Below are 23,935 nucleotides of genomic sequence, written 5' to 3'. Positions count from 1 at the left end.
TCTGTCAATGTTATGTGGCCCCTGCCAAGCCCTGATCACAGGCCCTTTTTCTCAACCCCTCTCCCTGTAACTGTCTCCTGGCTCATATTCCCATCCCTAACTTCCCAAATGAAGGCCAGAGCAAGAAGAAAATGTCTGGGCTTCAGATGCAGCGAAAAAACCTGGAGTTTAGTAGATGGACAAACATAGGTTTGAATTTTATCATGTCTCTGTGTGACTTGGGTTGATCACTTAACCTTCTGGTGTCAATTTATTTTCTCTCTCTCTCTCTTTCTCTCTCTCTCTCGTTGAACCCACTACACCTCCATCCAGTTTCTTCATTTCTGAAAAGGGAATAATCTGTTCTCTTAGGGTTTCTGTACAGAGTAAGAGTAGTATGTAGCCTGCCATGTTGGTTCCTACCTGTAATCCCAGCTACTCAGGATGTGGAGATTGAGAGGATCCAAGTTATGTAGGAATCATAAATAGGAGGATTATAGTCCAAGCTAGCCCAGGCAAAAACTTGAGATCCTATTAGAAAAATAACTAAAGCACAAAGGACTGGGTACAAGGCCCTGAATTCAAACCCCTGTACTGAAAAAGAAAAGAAACAACAATATACATGTGTGTTACACCCAGTGACAATAAATGATAGCTATTGTCAGTGAAGTAGCTTTCTTTATATTTCCTTAAAATGTATATACCCACTCTCCCTAAATTCTGACAATCACTAAGTTGCATACCGTGTCCATCTGCCAGTGCTGTTGCTGGGAGGGGCCTGTTTGGAGTGGACCTTAGTCTGGAGTAGACTCAAGGTTTTGGTCCTTCTTTGGTCTGTGGTTGGGTGACCAACCTTCCCAATTCCCAGGGACTGTCTCCATTTCAGCACTGAAATTTCCTTGTCCTTAAGAGTGCTGAAAGTTCAGGGAAAACTGGCATGGTTAGTAAACCAATCAAGGCAGTTTTCCAGGACAGATAGAGAAGGCATCAGACCTGGGAAAGGAACCTGGGCTTCTCATAACCCTTCCAGCTTGCAGGGTAAATAAACCAGACTGGGCACCACTTGTGTCCTTTTTTGAGTCTTCTGCCTAGAGCTGGTTAAACTGAAGTTAAGGATGACATCTAGAGGTAAAGCCTGGGAATGACCCACTGGCCCTTAAGGCCTTAGTGAGTTCATTCACAAATATTTGCTTAGCAAATATGCCAACCCTTGTGTTAGAAACTGGAAATAAGTCTCAGGGGTCTGAGAAGGCTTCCACAGGCAGTGAAATTTATGCTGAGACCTACTGATTGAGACACTGTTAGCCAAGTCAAGGCAGGAGGGAAAGAATATTCTAGGCAGGACTGAACAGCAAAGACAAATGCTGGAATGGTAAGGAGCATGAAATTACACTACAGAGGAGGAGGATAGTGGTGACAAAAAACCTGGAGAGTTTATTAGGTAGGGCCTAAGAGGTCACAGGAAAGTTTTCTATCTTGACCCTAAAAGCAGTCAAAACTTATTAAAGGATTTAAAGCAGGACAGTAACAATTAGACTTCATTTCTCAATGATAACCTTAAATGGAGACTTGTTTGGATAGTAACAAGCCCAAAGCCAGAGAGGCAACTAGGTTAATGAAGTGCAGGTGATACAGAAACTGGTGACCTCAACTCAGATTGTGGGAGAGAAACAAAGATGTGATAGTTTGAGTGATATTACAACAGAATGGGCAGGAACAGGGTAAGAGTTGAGGTATAAGAAGGTACTTGGCATTACTCCAGAGGCACCTGCACACCCATGTTTATTTCAGCACTATTCACAATAGCCAAGTTATGAAAACAGCCAAGATGCCCCACTACTGACGAATGGATCAAGAAAATGTGGTATCTATACACAATGGAATTTTATGCAGCCATGAAGAAGAACGAAATGTTATCATTCATTGGTAAATGGATGGAATCGGAGAACATCATTCTGAGTGAGGCTAGCCTGGCCCAAAAGACCAAAAATTGTATGTTCTCCCTTGTATGCGGACATTAGATCAAGGGCAAACACAACAAGGGGACTGAACTTTGAGCACATGATAAAAGCGAGAGCACACCAGGGAGGTGTGAGGATAGGTAAGACACCTAAAAAAATTAGCTAGCAGTTGTTGCCCTCAATGCAGAGAAACTAAAGCAGATACCTTAAAAGCAACTGAGGCCAATAGGAGAAGGGGTCCAGGAACTAGAGAAAAGGTTAGATCAAAAAGAATTAGCCTAGAAGGTAACACACATGCACAGGAAATTAATGTGAGTCAACTCCCTGTATAGCTATCCTTATCTCAACTAGCAAAAACCCTTGTTCCTTCCTATTATTGCTTATACTCTCTCTTCAACAAAATTAGAGATAAGGGCAAAATAGTTTCTGCCGGGTATGGAGGGGGAGAGGAAAGGGGCGGAGTGAGTTGTAAGTGAGGGGGTGGGGGCAGGGGGGAGAAATGTCCCAAGCATTGTATGCTTGCGTAGGAAGCATAAGGCCCTGAGTTCAAACCCTAGTACCACTACCACCAAAAAAAAAAAGTTACCAGTGTAAGTAGGTACAACTTTAAAATGACAATCAGGCAGAATTTACAAAAATTAAAAATACACATACATAGCTTTTATCCCAATGAGTCTGCTTACAAGAAATTAAGTCTACAAATGTACTTCAGTTATCATCTACATACAGATGATCCTCACAGTTATGTCTCCCTTCCTAAACTTTAAGCAAAAAGACTGATGGAGGGGATGTTTACCATGACATCTTATAAACAGCATGCAACGTGCATGCTCATCATAACTATAACACAGGCACATACAGGGATATTATATAGCTATTATAAATATCATGGAAAATTTATAATGAAATGGAAATGTATCCAAGATTGAATATATTAAGAAAAAGGTATAGTCATTTTATATGTTTTTATACATGCATACAAAAATGTTTTATAAAACACTTTTCTTGCCAGGTGCTGGTGGCTCCTGCCTGTAATCATAATTACTCAGGAGTCAGAGATCAGGAGGATTACTGATCAAAGCGAGCCCAAGGCAAATAGTTTGTGAGACATAACAAAAAAAAAAGGCTGGTGGAGAGGCTGAAATAGTAAGAGTGCCTGCCTAGGAAGTATGAGGCTCTGAGTTCAAACCCCAGTGCCACTGAAAAGACAAAACACTCTTCTTAGTGATGAACTCTGCAGAGTGGTCAGGGTAAGAATAATTTTATGTAATTTCCTGTTTGGTTTTTTATTTTGAGCACACACAATGAATTTTTTATAATTTATGTGTGTGTGTGTGTGTGTTATGGGGGTTTGAACTAGGGCCTCATGATAAGTGCTCTACCACTTGAGCCACTCTCCCAACCCTAATTTAGCTATCTTTAAAAAACAACTTTTAGGCTAGTGATGTAACTCCATTGTATAGCATGTGCTTAGCATGCAAGAGGCCTTAGGTTCAATTCCCAGCACCAAACATCCAACCCAATAAATTTTAGGAGTTTGGCTACTGGAGTTTGCTGTTGAAGAAAGATACAACAGCAACTGTAAGCAGGATAGAGGGATTATTTATTTATTTATTTATTTATTTATTTGATGAGGGAGACCTGAGAATTTCTCTTAAAGGGTGAGAGTGGCTGGGCGCCAGTGGCTCATGCCTGTAATCCTAGCTACTCAGGAGGTAGAGATCAGGAGAATCGTAGTTTAAAGCCAGCCTGGGCAAATAGTTGGTGAGACTCTATCTCTGGAAAAACCCATCACAAAAAATGGCTGGTGTAGTGGTTCAAGGTGTAGGCCTTGAGTTCAAACCCCGGTATTAAAAAAAAAAAAAGAAGGGGGTGAGAATGAAGATAGAGGTGAGAGAAGAAAATCAGTAAAGTGAGCTCACTAATGATGTGAACTTAGGTGAGAGCCAGAGACCTGAGATAGTCTTACCCAGGTGAAATTCTTCCTTCATAGTGACTAGAAGAGATGAGAAGTTGTTTTATATATAGGTCTCTACACATGGTGACAGTACGTTAAGTACTGATGGTTTTCACTCCCCTTCTACATGGAGCAATGGTCCCCAGAGAGCGCCAGCACTCCAGAGGCTGAGGCAGGAGGACTGAGAATTTTAGGCCAATCTGGGTTACATAGCAAGACCCTGTCTCAAAAAGCAAGAAAAAAATTATCAATACTACTCTCCCTGCTCTGTATCTGCCTTCTGCTGCACTGATCTTTTGATCTAATACACCAGCCACATTTCTGTCTCAGGGCTGGGAAAGTAGTCTTCCATCCAGAGCCATCTGGCTCATTTCTTCACTAAGCTTCAGGACACAACCTTGAGAACATTATGCTAAATGAAATAAGCCAGTAATTTAAAAAAAAAAAAAAAAGACAAATATTGGAGGCTGGGGATGTAGCTCAGTGGCAGCGCTTGCCTAGCAGCACGCAGGAGGCCCTGGGTCGATGCTGGACACTGCAAAAACAACAAACTGCACGATTCCACCTATATGAGATTCCTACAATAAAATCATAGAGACATAAAGTAGAATGGTGGGGGAAAGTGAAACGGGGAGTCACTGTTTTCCGGGTCAGAGTTTCAGCTGGGGGAGATGAAAAGAGCTCGATAAATGGATGTCGGGGATGGTTGCACAATGTGAATGTACTCAATACTATCAAACTATACACTTAAAAGGTTAAGTTAGCAAATATTGCATATGTGTATTTTGGCGCACACACACACACACAAACTTAAATGTCACCTCTTTCTGGTTTTCTGGAGTCGACGGAGGTGACATTTTTTTACCCCTTAAATCGTAAAGCCCTCCACAAGCTGGCAGAGGGACAGTCAGGCGAGAGCAGAGGCGGACCCAAAAGGTGGGAGCTACGAGAGCGGCTTCCGGCGGAAGGGAAAGATGAAAGAGCTCCAAGCAGAACCAGGAAGGGGCGGATCCAGAACAAGACGAGCTTCCGGGGACAAGTGCCTGGAAGGCGGATAGGGAGGCTAGGGAGGGGCGGGACCAGAAATTAGTAAGGTTGGACTCCGAGGGGCTGGAGTGTTCCGCCTGTCTGGGCTGGAATTGGCTAGGGAGGGGAGAGGAGAGGCTGGGATTTCCGGACTTGGAAATACGCTCCAGTTAGCCACTAGGCTTAAGCCGAGAGCTTCTGGAGGAACGTTCCTCTACGCTTTGTCTTCCTCTGTCCTCCATAACCTTCGCCACTACCACTGCCAACCGTGCTGCCACAGAAGGCATGAGCGACAGGAGGCCTCCACCACCCTGCTCCTCGGCCCCGCGCGCCCGCCCCTCCAGTTCATTCCAGTCTAGACCTGCACCCGAAACCCCTACAGGAGGGCAATTGTGGCTATGCTTGAAGGATCCATCTTGCGAAAGTTCTCGGGGTCCTGACAGTAAGGGAACAGAGGTCCTATGTGGGTCATAGTCTGGACGTCAGCAGAACTGCAGGAAGTGGAATCTAGCTGGCCCTGAGGGAGAACAACATTTACAACCTCCTCTATCTTCAACCCTTCTTTTGAAATTCCAGCCTGTGCCCGGGTCAAGGTCAAGTACAGTGTCCTTAGAGAGCGCCATGCCCCAGCCATAATCACCATTGTCTTTCAGACACACACGCACACACAGTTGCCAGCAGATGGTAACTGGAAGGACCAAGGGTTTTGTTTCTGGTTTTTTTGGTACCTCAGGCCCTGAGTAGAAACTCAAGGCTGGACCAAAGGCCTGGAGGCCCTGGAGCTGCTCACTTGGAGTTAGTTACTTGACTTTGAAGGGTTAAGGTATCCCAATTTGCCCCAGCCCTCACAGAATCCTATTCCCAGGGACCTTCCAGTACTAGGGGAGTAGCCCTACTATGTGTTATTTTTGATTCCACTGCAGTCCTTTTTTGTGGCCCTGTTGCTTTGTTCCTTAATCTGCCCTGGCCCTACTGATAGCCAGGTCAGAGCCACCATTAGTAATACCAGTCCTGGCCCTACACAGTCAGGCCCAGCTTCACAGGTTAAAACCTAGGCCTCTTGATTGCAACTCCCTAGCTGCACACATTCTGCAACCTGATCAATTCAGCATAGTCTAGAATGTAGTAATGGAGAGACTTCCCTCTTGGTGGAGAGGGAAGTTGGGGGCCTCTATTTCATCACTGTATATTCTTTCATTGTCCCTGAAGTCAGTTAAAGCCCCAGCACAAAATCAGGGTTGAGTATCATCCTGTTCACCTTGAGGTATCCTGGGAAGGAAGCTGAGCTGGGATTATATACTCCTGGATTGACAGATGGGAAGACAGAACATTACTTAAGGTCATGTAGTAAATAAGCAATAAAATGGGGCTGGGCAGGAGCTAGGGCATCTTTGTTCCCCTAAGATAGTCCCTACATTTTCCACAGTGCCTGAATTTAAAGGAGAAGTTTTATGGGAATGAGAATGAGAAGGAAAGAATAGGGATTAATGCTACCTAGGAATCCCTGCAGTGAGCCAAGGCTTTTTCTGGGCCATTACTGAACTGCTCATTGACTAGGCTGTTTAGCCTTTGACTCAGGCCAGTATAGTCCCTGCCTCCATCCATTTAGCAGGGGCATAATTACCTCTGGGAGGTGCATTGTATAAAAATGAGACAGAATAGAACAGTACAATAGCACAGCTACAATTCATTGAATCCTTGTTCTACCTTACTTAATCACAACAATCCTATGAGGTGGCTATTATTATTATTGTTCCAAATTTTGCACATGAGGAAACTAAGCAACTTGCCCAAAGCCATGCTAGTAAGTGTTAGAGTAGATTTCAAAGCCAGTCTGTCTGGCTTTGGAACCCATGTTCTCACATCCACTGCTCTGCAGCAGCAGTGACCTTTTAGCAGCACCAACCAGCTTCTGGGTATTGCCTAATATCCACAGTCCTGAACACACAACCAGGCCTCTTTTTTTTAAGTCCTATACCCCATGACAGCCTTCTCTCTCTTGCCAGTAAAACCGTACAGAACAGGCTGCCTGACAAAGGTATATCTTACAATGTCTTGAACCATGGTGTCTATCTTAAATGCCCACCAAATACTCAATTACTCCTATGAGAGTTTGGCTCACATTCTCTTTGAGCATTTACTTATGCCTTTTGCCCTGCTTATTTTATTTTACGTTATTTAATTTTTGCAGTGCTGAGGATGGAACCCAAGGCCTTGTGCATGTTGAGCAAGAGCCCTACCACTGAGCTACATCTCCAGTCCTTGGTTTATTTGTGTATTTATTTATTTTTTGGAGACAGGGTCTCACCATGTAGTATAGGCTGCCCTGGAACCCATTATGTAGCCCAGGCTGGCCTGGAACTCATGATTCTCCTGCCTTTGCCTCCTAGTGCTGGTATTACAAACATGAGCACCTATGCTCAGCTCCCTTTTGCCTTTTTTGTGTGTGTGTGAGATACTGGGGTTTGAACTCAAGGCTTTGTGCTTGCTAGGCAGGTGCTCTAATGCTTGAGCCACACTCCCACCCCTTTTGCCCTTCTCCAATGCCCTTTCCTGACCAAAGGGCCACCCAACTGAAGGGCCAGAAGGTTTCTAATTTCCTCACTTCAGTGATCTCACACAACCCTTGTTCCCAAGATCAGAAACACCCTCCAGCTCTTCGGTTCTTGACCTTGCTGTGCGGGTCTGCACCGTCCTCATGCCGCATAGGCATGCCTTGGAATATTGAAGAAATCAACGACTTTCTGCTCATAGCCAGGCGGAAGGATGCCAAATCTGTCAAGATCAAGAAAAACAGGGATGACATGAAGTTTAAAGTTTGCTGCAGCAGATACCTTTATACCTTGGTCATCACAGACAAGGAGATGGCTGAGAAGCTGAAGCAGTCCCCTGCCCCCAGGTCTGGCAGTGAAGGAGCTGAAATGAACCAGATACACAGAACTGTATTAAAATATCGAAAAAGAAAAAAAAAAAAAAAAACACCCTCCAAAAGCTCCTCTTGCTCAACTCCAATTAGGAAACTTTAAAGAGCAAGGAGATCCTAAATTCTAGTTCTATCAGGGTGGGCTACAGCTGTTCCTTTCAGAAACCACAATAACAACAAAAAATCAGCTTAAAAAATTTTTTTTCCTCCCAGTTTTGATTGGGACAAGAAAGTAAAAGACATTGAGAGAACTGAAGAGACAGGCATGGTTGAGATTGCCCAGGTCAAAGGGGTGACCACTATACTGATGGCCCATCTTCTTATAATATAAATTTCCCTGGACTGTTTTGGGAAATGAATATCTGTAGCTTAAAACATTTTAATATTAATGAGAAAACTCTTAAAGGAACTTCAGTACTTAAAGTCAAACCCTTGATTTGTAAAGAAAAAACATGAAACTGGTAAGAAATTCCCGCTTGTGGAGGGAGGATTTGGGCAACTCCCCCAACACAGAAGAATCCTTAGCTCTGAGGTCGCAGGAGGAGTGCGCTTGGCATGGAGTGAAGGTGGCTATTGTGATTTCCCGGGACCCGGAAGGGAGGCTCAATGCCCAATGGTGAGACTGGGCCAGAGGCCCTGGAAAGGAGCAGCCGGGCGTCCCCGCTGTACCCTTGGCGACAAGGTCTGGGTCAAAGGCGGAGTCTGAGGCTCCGCCCCGTCTCTCAGCACTGCTCTGTGTCCGCGTGGTTTTCACAACTCGCCGGGCAGAGCAAGTGGTCCTGAGTCGGCTCCAGGTTGTGGTGGCGCTGCAGGGAGAATCAAACCACCAAGCAGTCGATCTGTGACCTCTCACCAGAAAAAAGCGAGGGACGCGCTCTTGTTACTGATCTGGACTCCACCAGCTTCCAAAGACCCGTCCCAATAGAGAGTCTTTGAGTTCTTAACGACCAGTGAGCGGCCGCAGTAGGACAAGTTCGGTGGTCGGTCGGTCGGTCCGCCATGACTGCGCCCGCCCGCCGTCTGTGCCACATCGCCTTCCACGTGCCGACCGGGCAGCCCCTGGCCCGGGACCTGCAGCACCTCTTCGGCTTCCAGCCCCTGGCGGCGCGGGAGGCGGGCGGCTGGCGGCAGCTTGCCCTGCGCAGCGGAGACGCCGTCTTTTTGGTAAACGAGGGCTCGGGACCCGGGGAGCCACTCTATGGCCTGAATCCGTGTCATTCGGTACCCAGCGCCACGAACCTGTGCTTCGACGTGGACGACGCGGGCGGTGTAGCCCGTGCGCTGGCGGCTCGCGGCTGCCGGGTGCCTGTGCCCCCGGTTAGTGTGTGGGACGCGCAGGGCGCAGCCAGCTACGCCGTGGTCAGCTCGCCCGCCGGCAACCTCAGCCTGACGTTGCTAGATCGTGCAGGCTATCGCGGGCCCTTCCTGCCCGGCTTCACACCCGTGTCCTCGGCTCCCGGCCCGGGATGGGTCAGCCACGTGGACCACTTGACCTTGGCCTGCACCTCCGGCAGCTCTCCTACACTTAGGCGCTGGTTCCATGACTGTCTAGGCTTTCGCCACTTACCGCTGAGTCTAGGCGAGGATCCGGAGCTGGGCCTGGAGGTGGCAGCAGGGTCTGGGCGTGGGGGCCTGCGGCTCACTGCCCTGCAGACCCCACCGGGCAGCGTTGTCCCCACTCTCGTGCTGGCCGAGTCCCTGCCAGGGACCACCAGCAAACAGGACCAGGTGGAGCAGTTCCTGACCAGGCACAAGGGGCCCGGGCTGCAGCACGCAGGGCTGTACACTCCGAACATCATGGAGGCTACTGAGGGGATGGTGGTGGCAGGAGGCCAGCTCCTGACACCTCCTGAGGCATACTACCAGCAGCCTGGCAAAGAGGAGCAGATCCTAGCTGCAGGGCACAAGCCTAGCCTTCTGGCCAGACAGGGAATCCTGCTAGACGGCGATAATGACAAGTTCCTGCTTCAAGTCTTCACTAAGTCCCTCTTTGCTGAGGGCACCTTCTTCCTAGAGTTGATTCAGAGACAGGGGGCCACAGGCTTTGGACAGGACAACATCCGGGCACTATGGCAGTCCGTGCAAGAGGAAGCTGCCAGGGCACAGGAAGCCTGAGGCCAGCCATAGCTGGCCACATGCAACCACCTGTCCTGGAATTGAGACACCCAAGTGTGAAAGGCTTTGCCCTCAGGAGCCAGGTGTGGCCTTAATCTCATCAGTACTTGCCAGCAGTTGAATCTCTTGATGGACTCCAAAGACATGGGAGTTTTAGCATATGAAAAATGAAGAATGAAATTATATGACTAGGTCATAGAATATAACCAATACTTTTGGAGACTTTGCAGTTTCTCTGATTGCATTTCCTTCACAGCCCCCAGATTTTGTGATTAACCTTTTGCTTTCTGTATTTTCACTACATATAAACTGTATCCCTAATAAATGATTTAGTATTTGAGGTAGAACTTTTAAGACAACGAATCCTCCTCTGTGCTCCTCTTGTTAGGGAGCAATCAGTGTAGGTGAGAAGAGACTGAGTCAGCGTTACACCCAACCACCTGCTCTACAGCAATGCTATTGCCTCAGAGCTAACCTGAGACCTAGAGTGAGGGTATTGGGGATCAGCCAACTGGCAGGTGTTCTTTGCAGCTGCTTTCACTCTCCTGGACAAGGAATGAACAGATCACTATGAACTGAACACACTATCCTTTATCTACCCAGAGCTGTCTGGGAGCTCAGCTAGTGGAAGTCAGGACCAAGCAGGACTTCACTTTCTGAGTCCCTCAGAAATGAGAAGTGAGAAGGCTAGGGAGAAGGTAGAAAGAACTCTAAAATGACTAAAAAAAAATTACTTTATTAAACATTCTCAGGGGTAGGGGCTTCCAGAGGCAGTGATCTAGACTGCACTGTTGAGGCCAGGTGCATTGGCGGGGACACAAGGCTGGAAAAAACTATACAGGACTTGCTGGCCCCGGCTGGGCCTTTTCCGGCTTTGCAGAGTGGACAGCTGGGACCTTTTGGAACCCTGTGCAGAAGCCAAAGGTGGGAACATCAGAAAATCCTCTCCTACTCTACTGATACAGCTCAGGTGCTAGACTATAATGTTGTAGGACTTTCTACCTAGCTCCAAGTTATCTTCCCCTTCAATCAACTTTTTAAAGGCCGAGAAAAATCTTCCTAAGATGCAAATCTCTACAACTAAACTGCTTTGGCAGCTTGGTTTTCATGCCCTGGCTGACCTGGCAGGCCCTGCTGACTTCTCCAGCTCCTTGAGCACTGGAGACTCTACTGTCCCCCACCTTTACTCATACTACTCTTGGGTCAGGAAAGGATATCCTTACTGCTTTGTTCCATCCCCAAACCTGGAGAAAATGACTCACCTTGCCTCCCCATATAGAACTGATGACTCCCCACCTCATTACTCACAAAACCTAACATGAGCGTTTCATATACTTGTGACACTGTACTGCCCTCATCAATTTGCTCTTGATGTTCCTCTATCCTGTATTCTGTAAGGTCCCCAGATCAGACTGCTCTCTCTCTAGTAAAACTTAGAGTGGAGAATGTCTACCCAAACGTGTTAGTAAATGACTAAAAACCCCTGGGATTCAGGCCTGGGGAGAGTTAGCTGCGTGAGGGCCATGAGACTCACCTTGCAGGTCCCTGGCTGATGGTCCTCATACATGCGGAATATCTAGCCAAGAAAAGAGGGGAAAAGGACAGGGGTAGCACCTTCTCCAAACCTCTTTGTTCTGCCCTTGAGCTGTGTTCAGCTCCAGCACTTTTAAATTATGCTTTTTTTTTTTTGCTTGAACTCAGGTGCTCTACCACTGGAACTCCCCCTGCCCCCACCAACCCCCGGGTACCCTGCCTTTTTTTTCTGCTTCTACAACAATAGGTTCCTGTAGAACACGAAAGAAACACAAAGAAGGACAATGAAGACAACAAACGTAGTGCCTTTTTCATAGCAGTGGAGACAGCTGCAGTGTGAAATTCTTCCCGGGTCAGCCAGCGAGTACCAGGTGGTGTGGTCACCGGGGTCTGCCCTTCCAGGGCCAGACCATATACGTGATAAGTCAGCTTGATGTGAGAGAAGGTGTGGGTCACCTGGGGGGAAGGCCAAGGGGCTAAATAAAACCTATGGATGTGGCCACAAATACCATCATTCCTGGCCCTGCTACTGCTCACCTCCCCAAGGTGCCAGAGGTGGGCGGCTGGGAGGGGTCCAACCCAACTCTGCAGTTCCTGTAGCAGGGCCTTGCGTTGATGCTGCTTTGAGGACTCCAGGGTCACAGATGGGAACTCCCACAGTCCTGCCAGCAGACCTGAGAGGGAGGGCAGCGAGGTGTGGGTTGGCCCTAGCTTCCGACTCCTCATTCCTCCCTGTTGCTCATGCACTGCCTTCCACTCTCAGTATCCAGGTACCTGAGTTGGGTCTCTGCACCAGCAGAACACGGGCACCCCCAAGAGCTTTGGGCTGCTCCAGAACACAAGTGGCAGAATGCTCTTCCCTGGGAGGCTTGCGGTTGGCCTTTCGAGGAAAGTTGGCTACTCCCAGGATGGGATCCCAGGGTTCTGTGGGAGGTGGGCATAGCTGGCACTGTCCAGTGTTGGGAGCTGGAAATAGAGATCCCCAATCCCACTCAGGCAACGAGAGCTTAGGTGCCAAGCCCAGAGAGCAGGGTTGGTTCAGCTCTGCAGAATTTTACTCGGGTTACAGAAAGAACTGGAATGATGTGTCCACAGACACAAACTGACAAGACTGAGAAGCTGGGGTTATGGTTAGAACTGGCACTTACCACACTCTTCCACATCAGGACTGCCTGGCAGGCTCTGTGAGGCTGAGAGCTGCTCCCGCAATACCTGAGAGGCATAGGATGGAATGTCACAGGACAAAGATCCTTTACTAGGATCCTCACCAACTGTCTCTTCCTCAGTAGCTTACCCTCTGGTGTGCCCGGCACAGGTTCTGTACAGGACATTGGCTGCACAGAGGGCGCTGCGGAGTACACACTGTGGCCCCCAGCTCCATGGCTGCTTGATTGAAGTCCCCTGGCCGAGCTGGATCCACTAGCTGCTGTGCTAGGCTCCTAAAAGAAGGGAGCACCACGGTAAATCAAAAACCCTTTGCAGATACCCCTCCCAACTTCCTGTTACCCCATATCCTACCAGAGCTGCTGAGAGACAAGGGTGCTGCTGGAATCAGCACCAATGGCTCGGACACGGCACAGCACCCGTATTACATTCCCATCCACCACACCGGTTGCCTGGCACAGAGGAGCCCAGGAGTCAGCCTCGGCTGGAAGGAAGGAGGGTGAATGCACACAAAGCACAGGTGGGCTATGGACTCACCTGGCCAAAGGCGATAGAGGCAATGGCTCCGGCTGTGTACCGCCCCACACCAGGCAGGAGCTGCTGCAGGGTCTCTGCTGTACGTGGCATGTGGCCCCCTAGCTTCTCAACCACCTGATTGGGGTAGGAAGATTCAAGGTTATAAGACATGCTAAGTCCTTGGGCTCCTACCCTTCCCCAGCCCTGCCACCCTTTTACCTTCCGAGCTCCCTCCTGCAGCCGTCGGCCTCGAGAATAGTAGCCCAGGCCAGCCCAGAGCTGATTCACCTCCTGTAGATGGCATTAGAAGTAAAAAAGAGCACACATGAATTTAAAAAAAAAAGAAGTAAAAATGAACAGTGATGAGTCCCTCAGTTGCCTCTATTTCTCCTACCCAGGGGTGGCTCTCACCTCCAGGGAAGCACTGGCCAGGTCCTGTAGTGTTGGCCACTTCTACAGCCCCAAGACAGACAAAAAGAGTCAAAACGATGGCATAAGCCTCTACACCCACCCCAAAATATAGGCTGTCGTGAGGTCTGACCCAACTCTCCTCTCCCTCCCCTGGCATCACCTGCATCCATCGGGTATAGTAGTTGATCACCGTGGCAACCTGGGTCTGCTGCAGCATAACCTCTGACACCCACACTGGGAGAGAGGGGTTGCATGAGGGCACTGCTAACCTCCCCTGTTCCTAGCCCATAGTCCCCAAACCCAAGGACTTCCAGACAAAGCAGCCCTGCTCTCAGGAGATGGATGAACTGACCAGCATATGCCCGCACGTCCAGATTGGTCTCATTCTCTGCCTGTCAATGCAACCCCAGGTGGGAAGTTAGTGTGGAAGGGGCTGAGTGCCAGCCTCTTCTCCCACTGCCCCTTTCCCTGACCTGCTTACCCGTCTTCTCCACGGCAGGTCCCGCTTCTTTTGGTCATACCAGCTCAGCAGGCTGCCCCGGAAGGCTAGGACTTCAGCTGTTTCTCTGAACAGATGGTATGGGGAGACAGAGGCCTGCAACACCTCTTTCTCCTGCCTGACCACACCTGCAGAGACCCAGGACACGGCCTCCTGTGGCAGTGCACTCCCACTTAGGGCTTCCCTCATCACTGTGGTATCAGACCAGAGTTCTTTAGTTGTATATAGCCTTGGCCAGATTTCTGACCTTAATTCTCAAGGTGGTCCTGTTCTGTTGTCTCCAGGCCATAAGGAAAACCTAACAGTTTCGGCTAGGCATGATATATACCTATGCAGGGCTTCCTTTTTATAAAAACACTTTATTTAATCCCATGAAAGGAAGGGATCCCATTCACATGAGGGAAGAAATGCATGGGCTACTGTTTCATTTTACTGGTTAGAAAGCAGCCAGAACAATTAATCCTCAGTCACATAGCAACACAGTCAGAATTAGCCCCTTACTCTCTTAATGCTTGAGTACACACTGTGATCTTTCCCCAGCCTGAATCTGCCCTCTTTCAAGGCCGATGAAAAAGTTCCCTGAGACTGTGGCTAGGACAAATCTCCTTACCATCAGGAACAACAGGCTTGACCTGGCTGCTGCTGGGGGCATATTTTTCCCTTTCCTCCTGCCTGGATGCCTGCTTACTGTGACCACTCTTCACAGCTGCTCGTGGCTTCCTCATGATGGCCTAGAACAGATAGACCCAGCCAAAGAAGTCAGTCACAATGAGACTGAATGAGGGGACACTGCAGGGATTATAGTCATCTGTCTCCCAACACTACTCATACAGTGTCTAGTCTTTTTCAAGTGTTCACAAGATGCCCATAGGGGTGGGGGCAGGGGGGAGAAATGACCCAAGCCTTGTATGCACATATGAATAAAAAAAAAAAATGATGCCCATAGGGTTGCTCTTGGCTGGGTGTGGCACTAAGGTATGACCAGTACAACTGAGTAAGTGGCCTCAAGGGGACTAGTATGTGGACAGCCCTGGAGACATGCAAAAAGTAAGAGGGCAGTCTGTTGTTGGGGAATACTTGTGTATCCCTGATGCTTACTGTGATGCATGTATGGTTAGGGGTTGTTTCTGGGTACCTGGGAGCATGGGGTGGATGGGAGGTTTCTCTGCTTAGAGATGCAGCATGGTTATACTAAAAAAGCCTTTCATAGTCATCTATCCAAAGCTTTCATTTAATAGAAAGGAGAATCCAAGAATTAGAGAAGAAAAAAGATTTGTCTGAGAACAAGATGGCAAATCAGTGAGGGAACAGAGATGAGCTACTTTTATTCCTAATCTTTTCCTGACCATTAGTAATGAGAAAACACATCTGGTTGATCTTCACTGATCCCTTAACTGTTGTGGCTGACATTTCTCTAATAGCAGGAATTAGCTAACACTTATTGAGTGCTTACTGTATGCCAGACCTCGCGAAATGCTTTATTTATCTCTCACTCAACTCCTGATGGCTCCCAAGGCAGACACTACTATTCCTCCATTTCAGCTATGCTGCAATCCCTTCTAAGCCTGTTTTAAACTCCCCAAAGTTTGATCTCACCACCTTGTTTTCATCAAAAGAGCTTTCTTCCTTCTTCAGAGAAAAACAAACAAATGTACAAACTTCCATGTTTGCACTGTCTTCATTCTTTCCCCTTTACTTGGACAAAGGGTCCCTCCTCTTCCCCGGGGTCCAGTTCCTGCAATCTTCCAACCAAAACCCATTCTCTTCCCCTTCATAGCCAAATGAATTTACTTCGCTTCTACAATCCATGTTCCAAAGAGGAAAGCAATATTTTCAAGATATTATCATGTCATTCATTTCCTTACATAAAACCATCAATGGCTTCCCATTAAACCCTTGATCAAATATTTAGAGTGCCTACTATGTGCCAAGCAGTTCACTTCAGTAAATAAAATATCAAAAGTTTCTGCTTTCAGGAAGCTTGTATTCTAATGGGAACAGACAATTAATATTATATATAAAAAGTAAATTATATAGGATGTTAAAAGCAGTATTAGTATAGAGAGGAAAAATAGAGCAAGTGAAGGGCGTAAAGTGCCAGGATGAGGGTGGAATGTTGTAATTTTAAACAACGTGGTCAAGGTGGCCCTTACTAAAGTGAATCCTGATCAATGACTTTCAGCAGTTAGAATTAGTCACGTGGAAAAGTGGAAAGGCCCTAAGGAGATGTCTGGCATGTGTGTGGTTCAATAAGCACATCTAGGGGACTGTGTGTGTGTGTGTGTGTGTGTGTGTGTATTAGTGGAAGGAAGAAGGGGGAAAGAAAAGGATACTGAGGGGTGAAGAGGTTAGAAGTATGTCACATATACACATATGAAGACAGCATAATGAAAGCCACTAAACACTGTTTGGAAAAAGGGGAGAGGGGAATGGAAATATAACAGAGGAGGTGAACTTCTTCAAGGTACACTGTATCATGTATGGAATTTAAAAACTTTTAAAAAATGCAGGCCAGTGTGGTTAGAATGGAAGGAGGAGGGGTGAGTGGCAGATGAGGTAAAAGATGAGGAGGTTGGGTAGAATCACAAAGTAACTTTTTGGGTGGCTGTGGCTGTCACACCCTTTGCTCTTAGAATAAGAGGCAACTTAATACAGCTTTGAAGGTCCATGGATCAAGGCCCCACTTGCCTCATCCTCTCTCACTATTCCGGCCCTCCCCACATTTGCCTGAAATTTCGTCACTTCAATCCCTAAAGCTGTCTGTCCACTCTCAGACCTCATAAAATCCATGTTCTCTGCTTGGACAGGACTTTTCTATATCTTACCTAACAGTTGTCGAGTCTTGGCTTAAACGTTCAAATCAGGTTCCCACAGTCTTACTCTCTCATATAGCTCTTCTACCAATTATAATTTCACATTTACACATGATTCTTTTGGTCAGTGTCTGCTTACTCTACTTGACTGAAACAAAAAAGCCCACAACCCTTCCTATGGGTCAGTAGCAGTTCTCTTCTGTTGACACATTGTGTCCCCAGAGCAGTGCCAATTGTGTATAGTGTAAATTGTACACAATATGTAATTATTAAATGAATTAACATAATGAGGAAGAGTCAAAGGAGTTGATTTCTTTTTCAGGATGGGAGACGTCCAAGCAATTTTGAATAATGAAAAGGACTCTGTAAAGTTGAAGAAAAACTACAAACGGGAGCAACCAAGAAAAAAGATTTGGTAGCCCTGAGGGTGGAAACTGGAGCCCCTGGGGAGGGACTACTCTCTGGTAGGGCTACCTCTCTCATGGTAGCAGCAGTCATGTTCAAACACCCTTTAGGTCAATTATACTTTCTAACTGCTTTACAAGTTGTATCTTCCTCGCCATCCCTACTACCTGAGCCTTAATTCTAGCCCCACATCATCACTTGTTTGGGCTGTCTCGAAAGCTTCCCTGCTAGTCGGTTGCTTTACACCCTCTGCAGTCTAGTCCGGTGGACCGCCCTGAATTCTCCATCCTTTCTTATGATTTGCCCTTCCTCTGAACACTGTTCTTTCCCCCGCAACCCCCTGTCCTTTCCTAACTCCTAGGCATGCTTTAAGCTCAGTGCAGGCAGCAATCCGTGCTCTGAGAAGTCCGCCCTGCCCACCCAACACCGGACTGTGTTGACAAGACTACAAACGCGACCCGCAACACCCACGATCCGGCCACGGTCAACGGAATAATTACCTCCAGCGCGTTCACCGCGCGCGACTCCCGGCATTCCAGGAGGCGCGGCTCCGGCCAATCCGAGATCGAGCCGGACTCACCAGCCAATAGGCTCTCAGCGCGCGCTAGGCCCTCTCTCCGCACCAAGCCCGGGAGGTCTGAACGGAAGTCCGTCTCTACAACTACCGGGAAGGCGAGACCCCTCCCCATTCCTGTCTGCCCAAGTCGTGCCTGGAGACGAACGGAAGTCCTGCGTAACCATAGACGACTCAGGCTAGGGAAGCGTGGTGTCATGGCGGCCGGCAGTGATGATGGTGCAGCTTCAGCTCCAACGGCTTCTGACGGTGAGCGGTTTTTCAGGGTTCGCCCTAAAAGCCCATGCGGTCCCGAAAGGGGAAGTCCTCGGGCCCGTAGTTGTAGCGACTAGACAGACCTGACGCTTTAAAGAACTAGTCTCGTCCTCGTTTAGCAACCACGAGGAGACTACAAGTCCCAGCGTGCACTGCGTTGGCTGCAACGCCTGAAGGGTTGGAAGCATAGTCGGAGCTGATGGGGACATCTTGGGAGATGTAGTCTGCATGGAGCACTTATTAGTTGTGAATAGGGCAAGTCCAGTGGGGCGGTGTGGTCCAAAGGAAGTAAGATGGATTGGGAACTCTGGTGTGGGGCATTATCAGACTGGGAATTGTCACTTATGGCTGCCGCCGGCTTCAGCCTCTGTGCTGTGATTACAGGCTTGCACATTACTCCCAGCTGCCTTATGGGATTTATTTATTTATTTTGTGGTACTGGGGTTTGAACTTAGGGCCTACACCTTGAGCTACTCCACCAGCCCTTTTTTGAAGGGTTTTTTCGAGATAGGGTCTCGTGAACTGTTTGCCCTGGTCTGGCTTTGAACCGCGACCCTCCATATCTCTGCCTCCTGAGTAGCTAGGATTACAGGCATGAGCCACCGGAGCCTGGCTGCCTTGTGGGATTTTACATTCCAGGCCCTGCAAAATAGTTCCTGTAAAAGGGGACCAGGAACTAGAGAAAAGGTTAGATCAAAAAGAATTAACCTAGAAGGCAACACACACGTACAGGAAATTAATGAGTCAACTCCCTGTATAGCTATCCTTATCTCAACCAGCAAAAACCCTTGTTCCTTCCTATTATTGCTTATACTCTCTCTTCAACAAAATTAGAGATAAGGGCAAAATAGTTTATGCTGGGTATTGAGGGGGTGGGGGGGAGAGGGAGGGGGTAGAGTGGGTGGTAAGGGAGGGGGTGGGGGCAGGGGGGAGAAATGACCTAAGCCTTGTATGCACATATGAATAATAAAACAATTTTAAAAAAATAGTTCCTGTAAGGCATAGAGAAAACTAATCCTCTTTAACTTTCGCTTTCTGTTGATTTTGATGCTGTGGAACTAATTTCATAAAGTCACTGGAAGACCCAGGCATCTTCCCAAATTCAAAATATTGTCCACTCCAAAACCTGTGCGTAGAGCGCATGGGATACATACAAAGGCTACCAATGGGATCTTCCCTCCTCTATGGCCTGTCTTGGTGTCTGTACCCCTGCGACCTTGCCAGAGCAGGAACATCCATCACCTTTCTTATCCCCAGGTGGGGTCAACAAAAGCATAACATCTAGGGAGGAGCTAGTAATCCAGGTTCCTGTGGTAGATGTGCAAAGCGACAACTTCAAGGAGATGTGGCCATCCGTCCTGCTGGCCATAAAGACAGCTAGCTTCGTGGCTGTGGACACGGTGAGGCATGGGAAACAGGGAGGGCAGGTGTGAAGGTACTGGTGCTGGGGACAATCACAACCCTCCCTTTACCCACTCAGGAGCTGAGTGGACTTGGGGACAGGAAGAGTTTGCTGAACCAGTTAAGTATAAGCCTTTTTAGTCCCAGCACTAGCAACTCAACCCTGGAGTTGGGGTGGAGGTGGGGGTCCCATTCTTAGGTGTTTTGGGTTCTTCATGAAGCTAACTCAGCCACAACCACTTCCAAACTCAACTGCAAGGTGTATCGAGGAACGTTACAAGGCTGTGTGTCATGCTGCCAAGACTCGTTCTGTCCTGTCCCTGGGCCTTGCCTGCTTCAAGCAGCAACCAGATAAGGTATGAGCTATCTCACCTTCATTCCAGGTCCGAGGCTGGTGGGAGGAGGGCTGAGATCCTGGGAACATTGGAAGTAAGATTTTTTTAAATTTATTTTTTATTATATTATTGTTGTACTGGAGGTATATTGTGACATTTACAAAAGTTCTTACAATATATCATAGTTGAATTCAAGGGGATAAGGTTTTTTTTTCTTCCAAATCTTGATATAGCAGATCCTCTTTCTCTCTTAGGGCAAATACTCATACCTGGCTCAGGTGTTCAATCTCACTCTGCTGTGCATGGAGGAGTACATTATAGAACCAAAGTCTGTGCAGTTCCTGGTTCAGCATGGCTTCAACTTCAACCGGCAGTATGCCCAAGGCATCCCCTACCATAAGGGCAATGACAGGGTAAGCCTCCAGCTTCCCTAGCCTTGAGTCTGCCTCTTCTGTGATTTCATTTCTTCTTACCGTAGGCTGGATGCCAGGGAAAATCTGCTTCTTAGTGAGTATTGGAAATCACTAGTTATAAGGCTGAAGAAACAAGACATGCAAGGGTGGGTAGTACTGGGTTAGGAAAAGAGAGCTTTCTAGGTGGAGGAACCTGGGAGAAATGTCCTGCAGAAGGGGCTGTCTGGGGGACTCTGTCTTAACCACTGGCCCCTTCCTTTCCACCTAGGGTGATGAGAGCCAGAGCCAGTCAGTGCGGACATTGTTCCTGGAGCTAATCCGGGCCCGTCGGCCCCTGGTGCTGCATAATGGCCTTATAGACTTGGTGTTCCTGTACCAGAACTTCTATGCACACCTGCCTGAGAGCCTGGGAACCTTCACTGCTGACCTGTGTGAGATGTTCCCAGCAGGCATTTATGACACCAAATATGCTGCAGAGTTTCATGCCCGCTTTGTGGCCTCCTACTTAGAATATGCTTTCCGGAAATGGTGAGGGAATGATTAAGGGAAATGGGTGGGGCCTAGTATGAGCCTATTTCATTCACTTAAGGTATTTATTGAGTGCCTACCATGTGCCAGGCACAGTATTTAGGTTCAGCAGTGAACAAATCAGACAAAACCCCTTCCTCTCATGGAGCTTATATGCTAGCGGAGCAATACCCTTTTATGCTGTTACAGTGAGCGGGAAAACGGGAAGCAGCAGGCAGCTGGCAGCCCACACCTTACCCTGGAGTTTTGCAGCTATCCTTCTAGTATGAGGGCCCATATTGACTACCGCTGCTGCATGTCCCCTGCAACCCACCGTCCTCATCCCACCAGCATCTGTGACAACTTCTCTGTGAGAGCACTTACCCATTTTCTGAGGGAGGGGAAGTTTTGATGTCTGGAACCCCTTCTAAGCCTCTTTCCTACCTCTAGGCCTATGGCTGGTGCCCTTTAGGACCTCAGTGTCCTCAGTCCCACAATATTGACCTTATCATTGACACTGATGAGGCTGTGGCAGAAGACAAGAGGCGACGGCGACGACGTAAAGAAAAACGTAGGAGGGCTTTGTTCAACCTGCCTCGGACACAGACGTCTGGGGAAGCTGAGGATGGTCCTCCCACAAAGCAGGTCTGTGGGGATGGCCTCAAGACTGAGGAAATTGAGCAAAAAGTGACAGAGGATGAAACTAAGGACAAGCCTGGCTCTGAGCAAGATCACAGAAATGATTTGGAGATGGAGCTTATGACAACAAGGCCTGGAACAGTTGACATGGCTACATCAGAAATGCCAGGAAGTAAAGCCAGTCTTAACCCAGTGCCTGGGGATGGACTGCATCGGGCTGGTTTTGATGCCTTTATGACAGGTTATGTGATGGCCTATGTGGGAGTGAGCCAGGGAACCCAGTCCTGCAGCTCTGGACCCTGGTTACCTGAATGTCACAACAAGGTATATCTGAGTGGCAAAGCTGTACCCCTCACAGTGGCCAAGAGCCAGTTCTCCCGTTCCTCCAAAGCACACAACCAGAAGATGAAGCTGGCTTGGGGTAGCAGCTGACCCAACTTCTACCTGGCACTTGGCCCAGGAAGAGAAACTGAGGGTAAGAACATAGTTGGGTTCCTGTAGCTTGTGAATGTCTCAGCTAGTGGAAGGGTGGGGTCCTGGCAGTAAATACTACCACACTGCTCCTGGAACTTTTCTTTTCCCCCAGAGGTGGAGGTAGAAGTATACAAATAAGAAGGCTGACCAGTACCTGCAATATCAACTTTATTTATATTTAAATCTGAAAGTATCTTGGGAAAGTTTTACAAAAAAATCAACAGAAACAAGTTATGAAAATATTTGACCAACTTCATTCTTTGGTTATTTCTTATTGCGGTTCTGTAAGGACAGACTGTTCCCAAAGCTCCAGCTATAGCAGGAAGGGAAGAAAATCAGTCCAAATATAAACCATTCAACCAACTGGTTGTATCACCTGTTGACAAATACATAGAGCAGACCCTAGGGCCTACAAAACCAGCCCCACTCCCAACCACAAGGTTGAAAGTCTTAGAGGCAGACATTAAGACTCCATTATAAATATGAAAATAGATTAATCAACTGGAAAAGGTCTTTGAATAGGTTAGCTAAGAGCCATGACCACCATGTTGCCTTGCTGCCCACCCCCACCCCCTTGCATAGAAATGTAGTGATGTGGTCTGACCATGCAATAAGTGCAAACAGCAATTATTCAAGTGTCTTAGACATACTGGCAAGAAGCACCCCAGTCTTTAGGTCTGAAAAACAGCCATACCCTTTATGGCCTGGTCAAGTCCATGTTCCATCCAGTAGCTTATATGCCCCAAGAAAGGGCAAGAGAGACCAGGGATAGCAGAAAAACCAGGGTAATAACCACCTGCCAACTCAACCTAGAACTAGGACTCATGTTGGGGGAAATGTACTGGGGTTGGATGGAAACCAGGGCACTTACTGGATTTCCAAGGTTTGGGATCAGCAGTTGGCCCTAATTAGAATGCCTCTCTCTGCTGCCTCCCCTCTCATATGCAACCAATGGGCACTGAAAGCCCAAAATTTCAGCCAGGCTGAGCCTAGCCTGCCTGCTCTGTGGGCTCCCCTCAGAAGCCAGTGGGGCCTAGTGGCTTCAGCTGAAGGTCCATCCCCAAGTGAGGCATAGACTAACTCCCTTCACCCATCCTGCTCTCCCTGGGTTTGCAGGACTATGCCTGAGACGGAGGAGAAGACTGCAGCCAAGCCTCTTGGCCTTTCTTCTTCCACCTCCATCTCCTCAGAGGCACCTCCAAGGCATGGGCTGGTCCCCTTGGGCCTGGACCCAAAACCATTTTCTTCCTGGATGTTGGAGCAGTCCATGGCCTCATGGGCTGAAGCAGCTGGTAGGGCAGATGCCCGGAATGGTGGGATCTCTCTTACTTTGTACTTGACACTATTGAGGCGTGGTGGGGGCCCATCAGATAGTGATTCTTCACGGCCCACAAATGGACAGGCCTCTTGACCCAAGCACTCAAGTGAACCAGGCAAAGAACGCCACCGGCGGGCAGGTAGGGCCAGGGGCTCTTGCCAATCAGCCAGGGGCATAGTTGCAGGCCCTGGGGCATTCAGGTCAAATACCAGGGAGATGACAGACTTGCTGGGTACATCAAAGAGCTTGATCTTGCCACCCTTGAGATCCTGACGAGCAATGAAAGGATTGACTTTGGGGGTGCGAGTAGCACCATCTCGTGGCTGGTAGTAAGGGTCCAAGACACTCACTGTATGTGAGGGCTTACAAGAGAAGATGTCTGACTGGCTTCTAGACAGCCAGATAGTACGTCTTGGACGCGGTGACTTGTAGGGAATCTTGTCATCCAATGAGCTCAGTCGCTTCCCCCCACGCACTTTGTCCAAGAGTCCTGAAGAACAGTTAGTCAAACCTGGGTTACTCTCACTAGTCATTATAAAACAAACTAGCATTTTATCATAGTGTTTTCTCTTAGGAACGCATAGTATGATGTCCCAGTTCATCAGAGAAGGGAAGCAATGTGCCAAATCACAATTTCTTTAAGAGCATCCAGCACTTTTTTCCCCGTGACCTCCCCTTGCTTCGGAACCTGGGATCTTGCAATTACAGCCCTAGAGG

General features: G+C 48.0%; 4 protein-coding genes and 1 pseudogene across 6 annotated transcripts in view; 3 read left to right on the top strand and 2 right to left on the bottom strand.

Moving 5' to 3' along the window:
* The first annotated feature begins 5,036 nt into the window (after positions 1-5,036).
* LOC109681622 (large ribosomal subunit protein eL38 pseudogene) lies at positions 5,037-7,848 on the top strand (annotated as a pseudogene).
* On the top strand, positions 7,707-10,611 carry Hpdl (4-hydroxyphenylpyruvate dioxygenase like). The gene has a single exon (XM_020156455.2). It carries the CDS (start codon positions 8,846-8,848, stop codon positions 9,959-9,961), a length of 1,116 nt encoding a protein of 371 aa, XP_020012044.1. The 5' UTR covers positions 7,707-8,845; the 3' UTR covers positions 9,962-10,611.
* Positions 10,612-10,677: 66 nt separating this feature from the next.
* Mutyh (mutY DNA glycosylase) lies at positions 10,678-18,075 on the bottom strand. Its single transcript, XM_020156457.2, has 16 exons — positions 17,803-18,075; positions 14,695-14,815; positions 14,067-14,212; positions 13,938-13,977; positions 13,746-13,819; positions 13,586-13,627; positions 13,394-13,465; positions 13,196-13,309; positions 13,013-13,110; positions 12,789-12,933; positions 12,643-12,706; positions 12,269-12,460; positions 12,032-12,168; positions 11,801-11,950; positions 11,496-11,537; positions 10,678-10,868 (listed from the first exon to the last, which is right to left on the bottom strand). Exons 1-16 carry the CDS (start codon positions 18,073-18,075, stop codon positions 10,740-10,742), a joined length of 1,839 nt encoding a protein of 612 aa, XP_020012046.1. The 3' UTR covers positions 10,678-10,739.
* Toe1 (target of EGR1, exonuclease) lies at positions 17,995-22,156 on the top strand. Its single transcript, XM_020156460.2, has 8 exons — positions 17,995-18,125; positions 19,389-19,531; positions 19,612-19,652; positions 19,792-19,888; positions 20,122-20,280; positions 20,549-20,808; positions 20,998-21,157; positions 21,238-22,156. The coding sequence occupies exons 1-8, from the start codon at positions 18,074-18,076 to the stop codon at positions 21,856-21,858; spliced, it is 1,533 nt and encodes a 510-aa protein (XP_020012049.2). The 5' UTR covers positions 17,995-18,073; the 3' UTR covers positions 21,859-22,156.
* Tesk2 (testis associated actin remodelling kinase 2) overlaps positions 22,052-23,935 on the bottom strand; it is a 114,305-nt gene continuing 112,421 nt past the window's right edge. For all 3 annotated transcript variants that reach the window (XM_074080275.1, XM_074080277.1, XM_074080276.1), the window contains one exon: positions 22,052-23,708. In XM_074080275.1, coding sequence (XP_073936376.1) covers positions 22,987-23,708 — 722 coding nt within the window. In that variant the 3' untranslated portion in view covers positions 22,052-22,986. The remainder of the gene's footprint in view (positions 23,709-23,935) is intronic.

The sequence above is a fragment of the Castor canadensis genome, chromosome 7 (assembly GCF_047511655.1).
Source record: "Castor canadensis chromosome 7, mCasCan1.hap1v2, whole genome shotgun sequence".
Taxonomy (NCBI): Eukaryota; Metazoa; Chordata; class Mammalia; order Rodentia; family Castoridae; genus Castor; species Castor canadensis.
Note: the sequence above shows the minus strand (reverse complement) of the source record. Positions and strands in the feature narration are given on the sequence as shown.

What these genes read in the sequence shown, in the direction of transcription:
- Hpdl (XM_020156455.2), top strand. Translation starts at nt 8,846, where the DNA reads ATGACTGCGCCCGCCCGCCGTCTGTGCCACATCGCCTTCCACGTGCCG.
- Toe1 (XM_020156460.2), top strand. Translation starts at nt 18,074, where the DNA reads ATGGCGGCCGGCAGTGATGATGGTGCAGCTTCAGCTCCAACGGCTTCT. An exon ending in AGGAAGAGTTTGCTGAACCA is followed by an intron (nt 19,653 to 19,791) that starts GTTAAGTATAAG and finishes CTCAACTGCAAG; the next exon opens with GTGTATCGAGGAACGTTACA. An exon ending in TCAAGCAGCAACCAGATAAG is followed by an intron (nt 19,889 to 20,121) that starts GTATGAGCTATC and finishes TTTCTCTCTTAG; the next exon opens with GGCAAATACTCATACCTGGC.
- Mutyh (XM_020156457.2), bottom strand. Translation starts at nt 18,075, where the DNA reads ATGACACCACGCTTCCCTAGCCTGAGTCGTCTATGGTTACGCAGGACT. An exon ending in GCGCGGTGAACGCGCTGGAG is followed by an intron (nt 14,816 to 17,802) that starts GTAATTATTCCG and finishes TATCTGTTCTAG; the next exon opens with GCCATCATGAGGAAGCCACG. An exon ending in ACCTGCCGTGGAGAAGACGG is followed by an intron (nt 13,978 to 14,066) that starts GTAAGCAGGTCA and finishes TTGCATTGACAG; the next exon opens with GCAGAGAATGAGACCAATCT.